This window comes from Diabrotica virgifera, chromosome 7 (assembly GCF_917563875.1).
Source record: "Diabrotica virgifera virgifera chromosome 7, PGI_DIABVI_V3a".
NCBI classification, from domain to species: domain Eukaryota; kingdom Metazoa; phylum Arthropoda; class Insecta; order Coleoptera; family Chrysomelidae; genus Diabrotica; species Diabrotica virgifera.
The window spans coordinates 147,834,630-147,848,012 of NC_065449.1; the positions used below are offsets into that span (position 1 = coordinate 147,834,630).

Genomic DNA, 13,383 nt, shown 5'->3' on the forward strand with positions numbered 1-13,383 from the left:
CGCACACTATTATGGTGCAGTAAGACGTTACCTAGATGAGGAATATTGTGGTAGATGGATTGGACGATGATGCTCAAAAGAATGGCCAGCTCGGTCATTGGACCGCACACCATTAGATTTTTTCTGTTGTGAGTACGACAAGAATATAGCAATAGAATGCATTACGGTCAGAAAGCAAATGGAGCCCATTTTGAACGCTTAATATAAGAGCTGGCTCTTAAATCTTTATTAAGATATAAATAAGAACCATTAAAATCGGCTTAAACGCAAGCAAAATTAGTATGATTGGAATAGGTAGATACTTTTAATACTTTTCAAACAAAATATCACTTGCCTTAAGGTCCCATTTAAAAGTGTCGGTCACAGTGGCTCCGTAACGTCATATATAACTATTACGTCACCTGTTACGACTAGTTGACCTACGTTCTACGTCCGTTTATGTCCTCCCTCCAATCTCACTAGAATAAGTATAACTATTCTAAATATACAAGGGGGACGTGACTTTTGGCTAGCACTGTACATCCTTCTTTCTTCTCTAGGTGCCGTCTCCGCTTCGAAGGTTGGCAATCATCAGAGCGATTTTTACTTTTGAGACTGCGGCTCTACATAATTCGTTGTTACTACATCCAAACCAATACCTAAAGTTCTTCAACCATGGGTTACGTCTCCTTCCTATGGATCTTTTTCCGTGGACTTTTCCTTGCATAATGACCTGGAGTATTACATATGTATCACCTCTCATCACATGTCCCATATATCTCAGTTTTCTTCTTTTAATAATTGTTAGAAGTACTACTCTTTCCTTATGCATACGTCTAATTACCTCTACGTTGGTTATTCTATCTACCCATAAGATCTTCAATATTCTTCGGTACATCCACATCTCAAATGCTTCCAGTCTCCTCACGTCAATTTTCTTCAATATCCACGCTTCCATCCCGTAGTATAATACGGATAACACATAGCACTTCAACAGTCGTATTTTTAACTCAAAGTTTAAGTCTCGACATCAGAGGAGCCTCTTTATTCTTATAAATGTGCTTCTGGCCTGTTCGATTCTGATTCGTATTTCTTGAGAGCTGTCATTGTTTTTATTAATGGTTGTACCTAGGTATTTGAATTCTTCTTACTCTTTCAATAGGCTGATTCTGTACATATATCTCACGAATGTCCTGAATTGTCTTTGTTATTGTCATATATTTCGACTTGCTTATGTTGAGTGATAGTCCATATTCTTCACTTTCCGAGGTCACTTTATTAACACATTGCGTGCACATAACACATATCCCTTTATCGGGATAATACTCTTGGGGGCCACGGCATATCCATGACAATGAAAGTCAGTCGTACGTGTATATCAAAAATGAGCGACGTGGCCTCTGGCAGAACATCTGTGTCTCTCATATATGAGCGACGTAGCACGCAATGTGTTAGGAAGTATCTGAAGGTCTTGTCATGTGATTAGGCTAAAAGAACTGTATCATCAGCGTATCTCAGGTTATTTATGATCACGCCATTAATTCTAATGCCTACGTTTCGTTCATCCATTGGCTTACTTAATATGTCTTCCGAGTATATAAATAATATTGGTGAAAGTATACACCCTTGTCGAACACCTCTTTGTATTTATATTTCTTCTGATGTTATGTCTTCTATTCTCACTACTGCTTTTTGGCCAGATAAGTTTGAAATTATTCTTATATCTCTGAAGTTTAATCTTCTTTTTTCATATTTCAATCAGTTGGTCATGTCTAACCCTATCAAAAGCCGTATTCATCATCATCAATCAGCCAATCTCGTCCACTGCTGGGCATATGCCTCCCTTAGTTCTTTCCAGTGTTCTCTACACTGGGATGCTTGTAGCCAGTTTCCCGCTACTATTTTTATGTCGTCGGTCCATCTAATCGGTGGTCATCCTCGGCTTCTTTTATAGTTTCTGGGCCTCCATTCCATGATTCGCCTTGTCCATCGTCCATCTTGTGTTCTAGCTAAGTGTTTTGCCCAGTTCCACTTAAGCGTCGTAGCTCTTAAAAAAGCCTAAAAGCCTTATTATAGTCTATTAAATACACGTACAGTTCGTGACTCATATCGTGACGTTAAGTGAGAATAGTACCTTCCTTGTTCCTAGGCCTTTACAGAATCCAAATTGTGAATCGCTGATGTGTATATCTAGTCCAGGGCGCATCTGTTTTGAGATGGACGTTGAGAGGTGACACATATTTTTTGCAGAAATTGCTTGGAAATAACTCATATAATAATAGTTGAGTTATCCTCCCACTCAAAAAGGTCCGGAACATTGTTTAAATAATCTAAATATCAAAAAATAAAGGAAAAATTCGATTTTTATCTTCGTTTTTTTGATTATAACTTTAAAAGTGTTCACTTCCGAGAAAAGTCGTACTGACATAAAAGTTGCGTAATTAAATTTCCTACAATATAGGATTGGTTAAAAATTTTAAAAATTGTCACCCTTGTTGCAAAATAGCAATAATTTTGAAAAAACATAAAAAAACAAGTGCTCGCCTTTTACGTTTTTCAACCATTTATTCTATACTTAGGACCTTTATATTTTACCCAGAAAAACTTTATGACATATTAAAACAATACTGTAAATTTCGTTTAGATCGGTTCAATAGATTTTGCAATCCAGCTTTGGGAAAAAAGTTCACTTTTTCAAAATGTTGCAGGACTGAAAATAAAGCAGATAGCAAGTTGAAATTTTTTTACATATAGAAGAATACCGTACCTTTCATTTGCAATTTGCAAAACTAAAATCGGTTAACTACCACGGCATCAGATTTTTTTTTTAAATAAACATTAATTTTTGGTGCTACGAGCAGGACAGCGGTATTTGATTTACAAGTTGATTTCCACCAAAATTTCTTCCAATCTTTATTTAATATATTATTTTCTTACTCTATATTTTGTTGTATTTTAATATTTTAATTCCACAAATATCAAACTAATTTGATTATTGTTTGTGAAATATTGTTTAAACAATTGCATTAGTTTAAAAATATTAAATTTTCATTCTCTAAGTTAAAATATATGAACAAAGAAAGTTTTTGCTAAAAAAAGTGTTATTTCAAAGGATAGAGTATATGTTTTTATTTTGCAATAAACAAATTTATTTATTTATATCAAAATGTACTAAAAATTAAAATTTATCAATCATTATCAAAGGTCATTGAAATGCCCAATCAGAGCAAATGTATCCTCTGTCCTGCGCGTAGCACCAAAAATTAATGTTTATTTAAAAAAATTCCTGGCGTCGCACAGTGGTCCAAAATCCCGAAAAGCTGGCCAAAAGTAAAAAAAATTCAACCTTTCGAGAATATTATTACATTTTCTAAAAGAGAATTTAATTCCCTATTCCATGTTGGCAACCCTAGAGCCATATCTCCTATATCTGAATTTCCAGTTCAGTTCAAAGTTGACCTTCGTACGGAACAGAAGCGCAGTTAAGAATAATGAATATTTTATACGCACAGTCTTATGCGTGTATCTCGAAAACGAAGTGCGCAAATTCAATTCTGCAAAATGGATGATATTCGTGCAGCCATCCTTAATAAAAGCCGATAATACAAAAATATTTGTATATGTGTTACATTTAGTAGATTTTGAGTTGAAGTTAAGTACAGTAGAACCTCGATTATCCGTCAGGGCACCGGACCAAGGGTATGACGGATAATCGAAAAGACGGTTAACAGAACATTTAAAAAAATTAAAAATTCACAGTACAACTCAAATTTCATTTGTATGGTTTGTTTGGCAATATAAGAGGGATTTGTGTTCGTATTACAATCGAATCAATTTAAAATATGCTGAAATCTTTGTTTGTTTTACTGTTGCTTCACATTTTGCAACCGCTGAATTTCTTAATCGGCATAAGATCATGGTACTTTATTGGCTTCTTTTTTTTTTTGAGAATACCACTTGATGAATTATTGCATATGCGATGCAGCTTCTCTAGATTATTTACGCAAATCTTTGTCAGTTACAATAGGTTCATCAACATGGCTACAGTCAAATTCCAAGTCTGTGTCAGTTTCTGAATCTGTTTGATCCGCCTTTGTTGCCATTTAAACGATTTCTTTATCTGTCAGCAATGGATAGTCGTTTGTTTCCTCATCACAAATCAAATTAACTTTTTTTTTAAATTTTCTTGCATTAAAATGTTTGCTTATGTAGTCAATACAACTTCTGTATGTACCCTGACGGTTAACAGAGGTGACGGTTAATGGAGAGACGGATAATCGAGGTTCCACTGTAATAAGAAAGTATATATTTTAGTCCTGTCGCCAGGGGGGGTACAACGGCCTCGTTAATTCAGATGGACTTACTCAAGTTTTTTTTATGTATTTTGACCCGTAGAACACGAATTTTTTGGGTAACAGTTGATCCGGATGTCGATAAGATTGTTATAGACCAAGAACTTGAGGAATCAAATAACAGCGATTTTTGGCAAAACAAAACAATATTTTGTATTTTTTGGGCCATTTTAAGTAAAAAATATTTCTACAAGTTTTTTCGTAGGATGCACAGTTTTCGAGATAAACGCGGTTGAACTTTAAAAAAATCGAAAAATTGCAATTTTTGAACCCGAATAACTTTTGATTAAAAAATAAAATAGCAAGTCTGCTTACCGCATTTGAAAGTTTAAGTCAAATTATATCGGTTTTGATTATTTGCGTTGGTAAAAATTTATTTTTTTATTGTTTAACAAAGCTATAAACACGTAGGGTTTCCCGTGCTTTTACATGCGTTTTAACGCATGTAACGTAGAAATAGTCTTGATTGCACTAGTACCTATTCTACCTACTCGTTCGATTTTAAATGAGAAATCATAGAAACATCACTCACGCACTAGTTGTTTGTAGCTTTGTTTAACAATAACACAATAAATTTTTAGCAATGCAAATAATCAAAACCGACATAATTTGACTTGACCTTTCAAAGGCGCTAAGCAGAATTGCTATTTTATTTTTTAATCAAAAGTTATTCGGGTTTAAAAATTGCAGTTTTTCGATTTTTTGAAAGTTCAACCGCGTTTATCTCGAAAACTATGCATCCTACTAAAAAACTTGTAGAAATATTTTTTGCTTAAAATGACCCAAAAAATACAAAATATTGTTTTGTTTTGCCAAAAATCGCTGTTATTTGATTCCTCAAGTTCTTGGTCTATAACAATCTTATCGACATCCGGATCAACTGTTACCCAAAAAATTCAGGTTCTACGGGTCAAAATACATAAAAAAAACTTGGGTAAGTCCATCTGAATTAACGAGGCCGTTGTACCCCCCCTGGCGACAGGACTATTTTGAAAAAATTAAATTTTCAGATAGTCAAATAGTTATATATTCCATCGAATTCCAAGATGTTACTACAACCATCTTTTAGCTTATATTTCTCTCTTTAAGATTAAAAAAAATTGGCTGCCACTTCTGCCCCTTTGGTTTTGCGAGAATTTTTTGTTCAGGCGCTCTGTGCTATGAGTTTCAATATGAATCGTTATCAACGCAGAATAAAGAGATCATGTCGCAGCATGCAGGTAGTTGTAATGACTGTAGATCTTTAGTTATTTCAGTATCGTAGGGTAAAATCGTAGATAAAAGGGTCAGGTAAAATATTGTTGGAAAATAAAGTAAGAATTAGTTGTGACTTTCATATGATTAATAATCAAATTTAACGTTGTAATAAAAAATTGGCGGATTGCATCCGCCATTCTGTTTTTTGAAATTTCGATTTCGGATTCGTAATCAGCAACCTCAAAAACCCACGGAGATTAAATTTCGACGGTATGACATATATTTAAAATATATAAACCGGCCATATTACATCCGCCATTTTGTTTTTTGCAATTTAGATTTCGGATTCGTAATTAGCGACCTCAAAAACCCTTGGATGTCTAATTTCATGCAAATCAAAAAACGCTTTCATATTTTGGCCATCTTTTCGGGTTTTTGGACCACTGTGCGTCGTGGCAGTTAACCGATTTTAATTTTGCAAATTGCAAATGAAAGGTACAGTATTCTTATATATGTAAAAGAAAATTCAAATTGCTGTCTGCTTTATTTTCAGTCCTGCACATTTTTAAAAAATGAATTTTTTTGCGAAAGCTGGATTGCAAAATCGGTTAAACCGATCTTAATGAAATTTACAGCATTGTTTTATTGTTTCATAAAGTTTTTCTGGGTAAAATATATAAAGGTCCTAAGTATAGAATAAATAGTTGAAAAACCTAAAATGCGAATACTTGTTTTTCTATGGTTTTTTCGCAATTATTGCTATTTTGCCACAAGGGTGACAATTTTTAAAATTCTTAACTAATCCCATATTGTAGGAAATTTAAATACGCAACTTTTATGTCAGTGCAACTTTTCTGGGAAATGAACACTTTTAAAGTTATAATCAAAAAACCAAGAAAAATATCGAATTTTTCCTTCATTTTTTGACACTTTGATTATTTAAACAATGTTCCGGACCTTTTTAAGTGGGACGATAACTCAAATATTATTAGTTCCGGACCTTTTTAAGTGGGACGATAACTCAAATATTATTATATGAGTTATTTTCAAGCAATTTCTACAAAAAAATATGAGTCACCTCTCAACATTCAAATGCAAATGTACTAATATTGTTACAGATGCGCCCTGGTCTAATCTAGTTTCCTGCATATTCTATTACGAATCACTTTTAGCAGGATTTTCAGCGTGTCTAATCAAACTTATTGTACGATAGTCAGAGCAACTCTTGCCATTACTATTTTTGGAAGGGTTACAAATGTTGATACCAGCCATTCATTTGGTATTAGTCCAGGTTTCGTTATGTCTGGTCCCAATTCTCCTGTTAAGTTTTAAGGTTAGTTTGTCTTCTCTCATTTTCGAAGAATTCTTTCAAAGAGTATTTGTATAAGTATAAGTGTCTGTGACTATTTTTCCATTGCTATCGTATAATATCATCAAACTTTTTTTCTACTAATGCCAACGAGTTTTTTGACTTTCTTATGTACGTTAAAGCTGTAGTGTTTTACTTGCAACTCTTTAATTTCCCCACATTTTTGTTTGTAGTATTCTTCTTTCGCATTTCTGATTTTTGTGCGGATTATTCGTTGGATATCTTTATATTCTTGTTCATTTTTTCCTTTATGGATTCTTCTCTTATTCATAAGATTTCGCTAGTTATCCATCTGTCCATCCACTGTACATCCGTTTTTTATTAAATAAATTTTATGTTTATGGGCTCTTACACATATTCAGTTTTAACAAAAAAATTCTGTTTCATTCTATTCCTGGACAAAACTCTTTCAGCTCCGCTTTAATATTTCCAACCTCAGCTCCTGTGTTGACAGAAATAATTTCGTTTGACTACTTACGTGCCATTAACACGGGTTAAATGATATATTCATCATACTTAAGAAGTTATGATCGTATATATTTGTTAGATGACTTTAACTATTGTAATATTGATGAGAATATTAACTATGGATTCAATCAGAACGTTTAACTGACTGGAATATTGTCATAGGTCTTCTAAGATTTACAAATATCATATGGGGTAGTTTCATTATTGACTTGGTAATTAGTAATAAATTATGTTCAGAAATACTTACATAAAGGTAACAATGGATGCGCTGTGATTCTTTTGATACCATCGATTTTGTGTTTGAGAACCTAGTAAAAATAAATTGAAGTAAAGAATATTTAACTATTAGTGATAAGTTAATAAACGTATATTCCTTAAAATATTATTGCGTTGATAAAAAAACAGTAAGCTCTGAATTTTAAGTTTGTTAATGAATTTTGAACGATTAAACTACATATATCAAACCAAACCAATTATTATGTTTTATAGTTAAAACTTAAATTTCAGAATAAAAACTGTTTCAACAAACAAATAAAATGACGTTATCATGCATAATGATTGACTATATTGATATACAGGGTGTCCCAAAAGTAGTGGAACGGTCGAATATTTCGCGAACTAAACATCGGATCGAAAAACTGAAAAATACGTGTTCAATAATTTTTAAAAATCTATCCAATGATACCAAACACCAACCCCCACTACACCCCCTGGAGGTGGGGTGGGTGGTAACTTTAAAATCTCAAATGGAAACCCCCAGTTTTTCTTGCAGATTTTAATTTGTTACATAAAAGTAAGCAACTTTTATTCAAGACATTTTTTCGAACTGTGGGTAGATGGCGCTATAATTGGGAAAAACGATTTATCCTGATACCATAGGTAAATTATAGAAACGGTCTAATATCTCACGAAATACACTTCCAAATGAGAAACTAAAAAAGAGATTTTTAATCTTTTTCGAAAACCTATCGAATAACACCAAACATGACCATCCAACCCACCCCCTGAATGTGGGGTGGGGGGTAACTTTAAAATCTTAAATAGCAACCCCCACTTTTTATTACAGATTCGGATCCGTCATGAAAAATTAAGTAACATTTATTCGAAACATTTCTTAGAATTGTTAATAGATGGCGCCTTAATTGGAAAAATTCGATTTATTAGCGCCATCTACCAGAAATTTTAAAAAATGTTTCGAATAAATGTTGCTTAATTTTTTATGACGAATCCGAATCTGCAATAAAAAGTGGGGGTTGCCATTTAAGATTTTAAAGTTACCCCCACCCCACATCCAGGGGGTGGGTTGGAGGATCATGTTTGGTGTTATTCGATAAGTTTTCAAAAAAGATTAAAAATCTGTTTTTTGGTTTCTCATTTGGAAATGTATTTCGTGAGATATTAGACCGTTTCTATAATTTACCTATGGTATCAGGATAAATCGTTTTTCCCAGTTATAGCGCCATCTATCCACAGTTCGAAAAAACGTCTTGAATAAAAGTTGCCTACTTTTACGTAACGAATCCAAATTTGCAAGAAAAACTGGGGATTTCCATTTAAGATTTTAAAGTTACCCCCCACCCCACCTCCAGGGGGTGTAGTGGGGATTGGTGTTTGGTGTCATTGGATAGATTTTTGAAAATGATTGAACATGTATTTTTCAGTTTTTCGATCCGATGTTTAGTTCGCGAAATATTCGACCGTTCCACTACTTTTGGGACACTCTATATAATTGATATAGACCAGAATTTCTACGTCTGATTGACTTGAAGAAATCATTTCACAGAGTAAGACTCAAAGATGTAATCCATCTACTGTATGATAGAGACGTCCACCTAGATATCATAAAAACTATTGAAAACATCTACCAAATCAATAAAATGGAAGTCAGAATAGATGGACAACTTATATAACCTATAGGCATAGGTAGCGGAATAAGATACGGAGACTCATTAAGTCCTAAGCTTTTCAATTTAAACATGGATGAAATTATCAACAGCGTCAACAAAGGAAGAGGATACAGAATGGGAATAAAAGAAGTAAAAATACTCTGTTACGCAGACGACGCCATACTGACAGCCCGAGATGAAGATAGTCTGCAAAGATTAGTCCACACATTTAACATCAGATTAAAATAGTTCAATATGAAAAGTTCATCTCAGAAAACTAAAACAACCGTTATCAATAAAGAACCAATCAGATGTAAAATATAAATTGATGGTATCGGTATTGAACAAGTAATGGAAATAAAATACCTTGAAATTACGTTGTCAAGCTACGGAGACCTGGACAAAGAAGTGAGAAATCAAGTACAAAAAGTCAATAGACTGGCAGGATGTCTTAATAACATTATATGGCGAAATCGACATATTAACACTGAGATGAAGTCAAGAATTATAAAACCAGTGTAAGACCAATAATGACATATGCATTAGAAACAAGACCCGATACAACCGCAAGACTACTGGAAACGGCAGAGATGAGAGTACTGAGAAGAATTACAGGAAATATGCTGAGAGATCGAAAGAGGAGGGAAGACATTAGAAGGCAATATAACGTACAGTGTGTAAACTAATGGACACTAAGAGAAAAAAAAAGAATGGAATAACCACATAAGTAGAATGGGGAGACACGTGTGTTAAAAATAGCAAGAGATAAATCACAAATCGGTAGAAGTATCGGCCGACCGCGCAAAAGATGGAATGACAGCCTTCCATAGAGGTATCAATCCGCCAATGAACAAGCAAAATTGCTTATAAAGAGGAAGAAGAAGTAGAAGATAGAAATAATTAACAAAGTAGTCCTTCAACTACACAACCAAAAAAATCCGTTCAAATTGAATATAACTCCAGTTACCTCAACATTTAAACAAGTTTTAATAGACTTTAACACTAAAGGTTGCGACAGATTATCATGCACGAATCGTTTCCAGCACGTAGCGTTTAGTTTCCGAAAAATATTGATTTTAATGGTTTTATATATGAACAATTCACAGTGTCCGGAACGTATCGTACCAGAAACCTCTTTGTAAAATCAGGTTTTTCGTAAGCTACGCTACGTGCTGGAAACGATTCGTGCATGATAATCTGCCGCGACCTTAACTGATAAGTGAGCACCTACATTGGATCCGTATTTCTCCGATCCGATCAGATCCGACGTCGGATTGAAAACAAAATCAAGGTACTAAAGCATAGTACCTACACTGCAGTGGGAAGCCCGATCCGATATCGGACGATTTACGCTTTAATACTACGCACTACGCTTCAATGCCTTGAGTTTGTTTTCAATCCGACGTCGGATCGGAGAAATACGGATCCAATGAAGGTGCAGCCTTACTCATAATTAATGTATAAGTAGTTTAGCACAGTAACCGTTATAATTCAATTTTATTATTTCTATCTACGAGTAGGTATCTATCATGCAATTCCCTTTTCAATCATTGTAAAAATTAAAATCAGATACATGCAATATCTACAAGTACTGTAACAACTTAATATAAGAGATATGGTCAAATTATTATTCGGAATATTGTATTTAATCACACGAGCCATTTGAAACTGTCTAGTGCTTTCTATATCCTACTGACGAACACGTGCTAGTGTTAGTGAGGAAAATAATATTCAAGATGCTCAAATAATAATATATGTATGCACTAAATACTAAATGAAATAAAACAACGAAAGTACGAAGTAGTGTCTAAATCAAAGCTTTAATGGGCTATAAGTAATATACAGTGCTTTTCAGATAAAAATATCCACCTTAAATAACATTTGAACCACTGAATTTTAGAATATTATTTGAAGGGGGTGACATTATACCATATGGTACCTGTGGCCTGTTGGAAAGGCACCCCCTCACCCCCGTATCATCCCTTACTTTTATAAAAGTTACTTCCCCTTTTTTATTTTATATTTAGATTCTCCTTTTTGTGCTAATTTCAAAAATGTAATACATTCGACTTGAAGTGATTAGTTTATGAGATAGATAAGTTTCCTTTTAACAAGATAGTATGTATCTCACCTTAATTGACTGTAACAAAATGGGTTGTAGCATACTTTAAACTTTTTAAATAGTTAACCGTACTATTTGTAGTACCTTGAAAAACTTTTTGAAGGTACTACAAATTGTACGGCTAAATATTTATTATGATACAATCTATTTTGTTATAGTCAATTAAGGTGAGAGCGATACTATTTTGCTGAAAGAAAAATTATCTGTCTCATAAACTAATCCCATCGAGCCAATTCATAGAGTGGTAAAAACTATCAGAAATTCGCTCGAACACAAAAATTACTGCACAGCTGAATTTCTCGATATTTCACAGGCATTCGACAAAGTTTGGCATGTAGGTCTTATCTCCAAAATTAAATCCATATTTCATTATCCCATAAGTTCTCTATTAAGATCCTATCTGACAGATATATTTTTTCAAGTCAAAAGAGGTGGGGAAATTACCAACCTGTTTCCAATATGTTCTGGAGTTCCACAAGGAAGCATATTAGGACCAACACTCTACTTAATATACACATCAGATCTCCCAACCACCAATGATACAATTGCTACATATCGCCGCCGCCTACGAAAAGTATAACTCCGAAAAATGCCGTTAAGAATAGAACTTTCAATGAACGCCGCGAAAAATATTATTTTCGATTAAGTATATGATTGTGAAAATTATAATCCCTAATAAAGTGTTAACGAAAAAATTTATTTTTTGAGGAGTATCAGCAAAAAACATCATTTCTGTTTGTGGGTCCACGAGAATTATAATTACTAAAAAGTTCTCAGAAATAATTGTTTTCGTCGACACCTATTATGAACTAAATCGTTTCGTTATGAATATTTTGGGAGTTATAATCTTCGCGGACACGCATATACAAAAAAATTGTATCGCCAACACTTATCAAAGAGTTATTCTTTTCACTGGAAATGTATTAGGAATCACATTAATCATAGGTACCAGCGATATGCGGATGACACAGTTATCATGGCTTCAAATTCTATAGCAACGGAAGCATCCGAGGTATTACAAAATCATCTGCTTAAACTAGAGAGCTGGCTTAAACTGTGGCGAGTCCAATTCAACAGTTTAAAATCAACACAGATAACATTTACTCTAAAAAAGGTGTCGTGTCCTATAAATAACTCTCCACTACCAGTCAATACAGTCGTAAAATACCTCGGAATTCATTTGGATAATAAACTTAATTTGGGCACCCACATTTGGAAAAAATGTCTTCAACTCAGCTTAATCTACAGCAAAAAATATTGGTACATGAGTCGAAAATTAAATCTCAGCCTGGAGAACAAACTTCTGAATTATAAATGTATTTTTAAACCGGTATGGCTATATGCAGCACAAATATGGGGAACAGCAAGTAACACCAACATTCAAAAACTTCAACGATTTCAATCAAAAGTATTGCGCCAGATCTGCAATGCTCCTTGGTATGTTACGAACCACAGGTTACACCACGACCTACAGCTACCAACTGTTAGCGAAGCAATATCTGCTGTAAACTCTACGTATAATACCAGACTATCTTGCCATCCAAATCCGCTCGTCACGGCCCTGCTCAACATCTCACATGAAAGAAGACTAAAAAGACCTGACCCTTTGGACCTCTAGTACATCTGGAGAAACAGATTGCAGTGTCATAGTGAGGTGAAATAATCAAGTGTTAGTTTCAGTGGTTTTTTAAACTTTTTTCGTATTTTTATTCTTGTTTTTAGACTTCTAATAATTATATTTATTGCCTGTGCTGTCTACTATACTAAATGTTATCTACTATATTCCAAGTAACTGTTATGTTGTATTTTAATATTATAATTTTATATGTTTTACAGCAGCGGTTCTCAAACTGTTTGAGTCATGTACCACCGACAGTTCTTTTTATTATTTTTGGTACCAGCTATATTTTTAGATTATATTATTAAGACTTACGAAGTACTACTATTTTAATTTTTTTTGTGTGTTGTGTACCACCGCAAATGATGATATGTACCACCAGTGGCACATGT

At 33.8% G+C, this 13,383-nt stretch overlaps 1 protein-coding gene across 4 annotated transcripts in view; it reads right to left on the minus strand.

The window, feature by feature from the left end:
- LOC114335387 (dmX-like protein 2) overlaps positions 1-13,383 on the minus strand; it is a 257,436-nt gene that overhangs the window by 18,232 nt on the left and 225,821 nt on the right. For all 4 annotated transcript variants that reach the window (XM_050656400.1, XM_050656403.1, XM_050656401.1 and 1 more), the window contains one exon: positions 7,613-7,673. In XM_050656400.1, the coding sequence (XP_050512357.1) occupies positions 7,613-7,673 (61 nt within the window). The remainder of the gene's footprint in view (positions 1-7,612; positions 7,674-13,383) is intronic.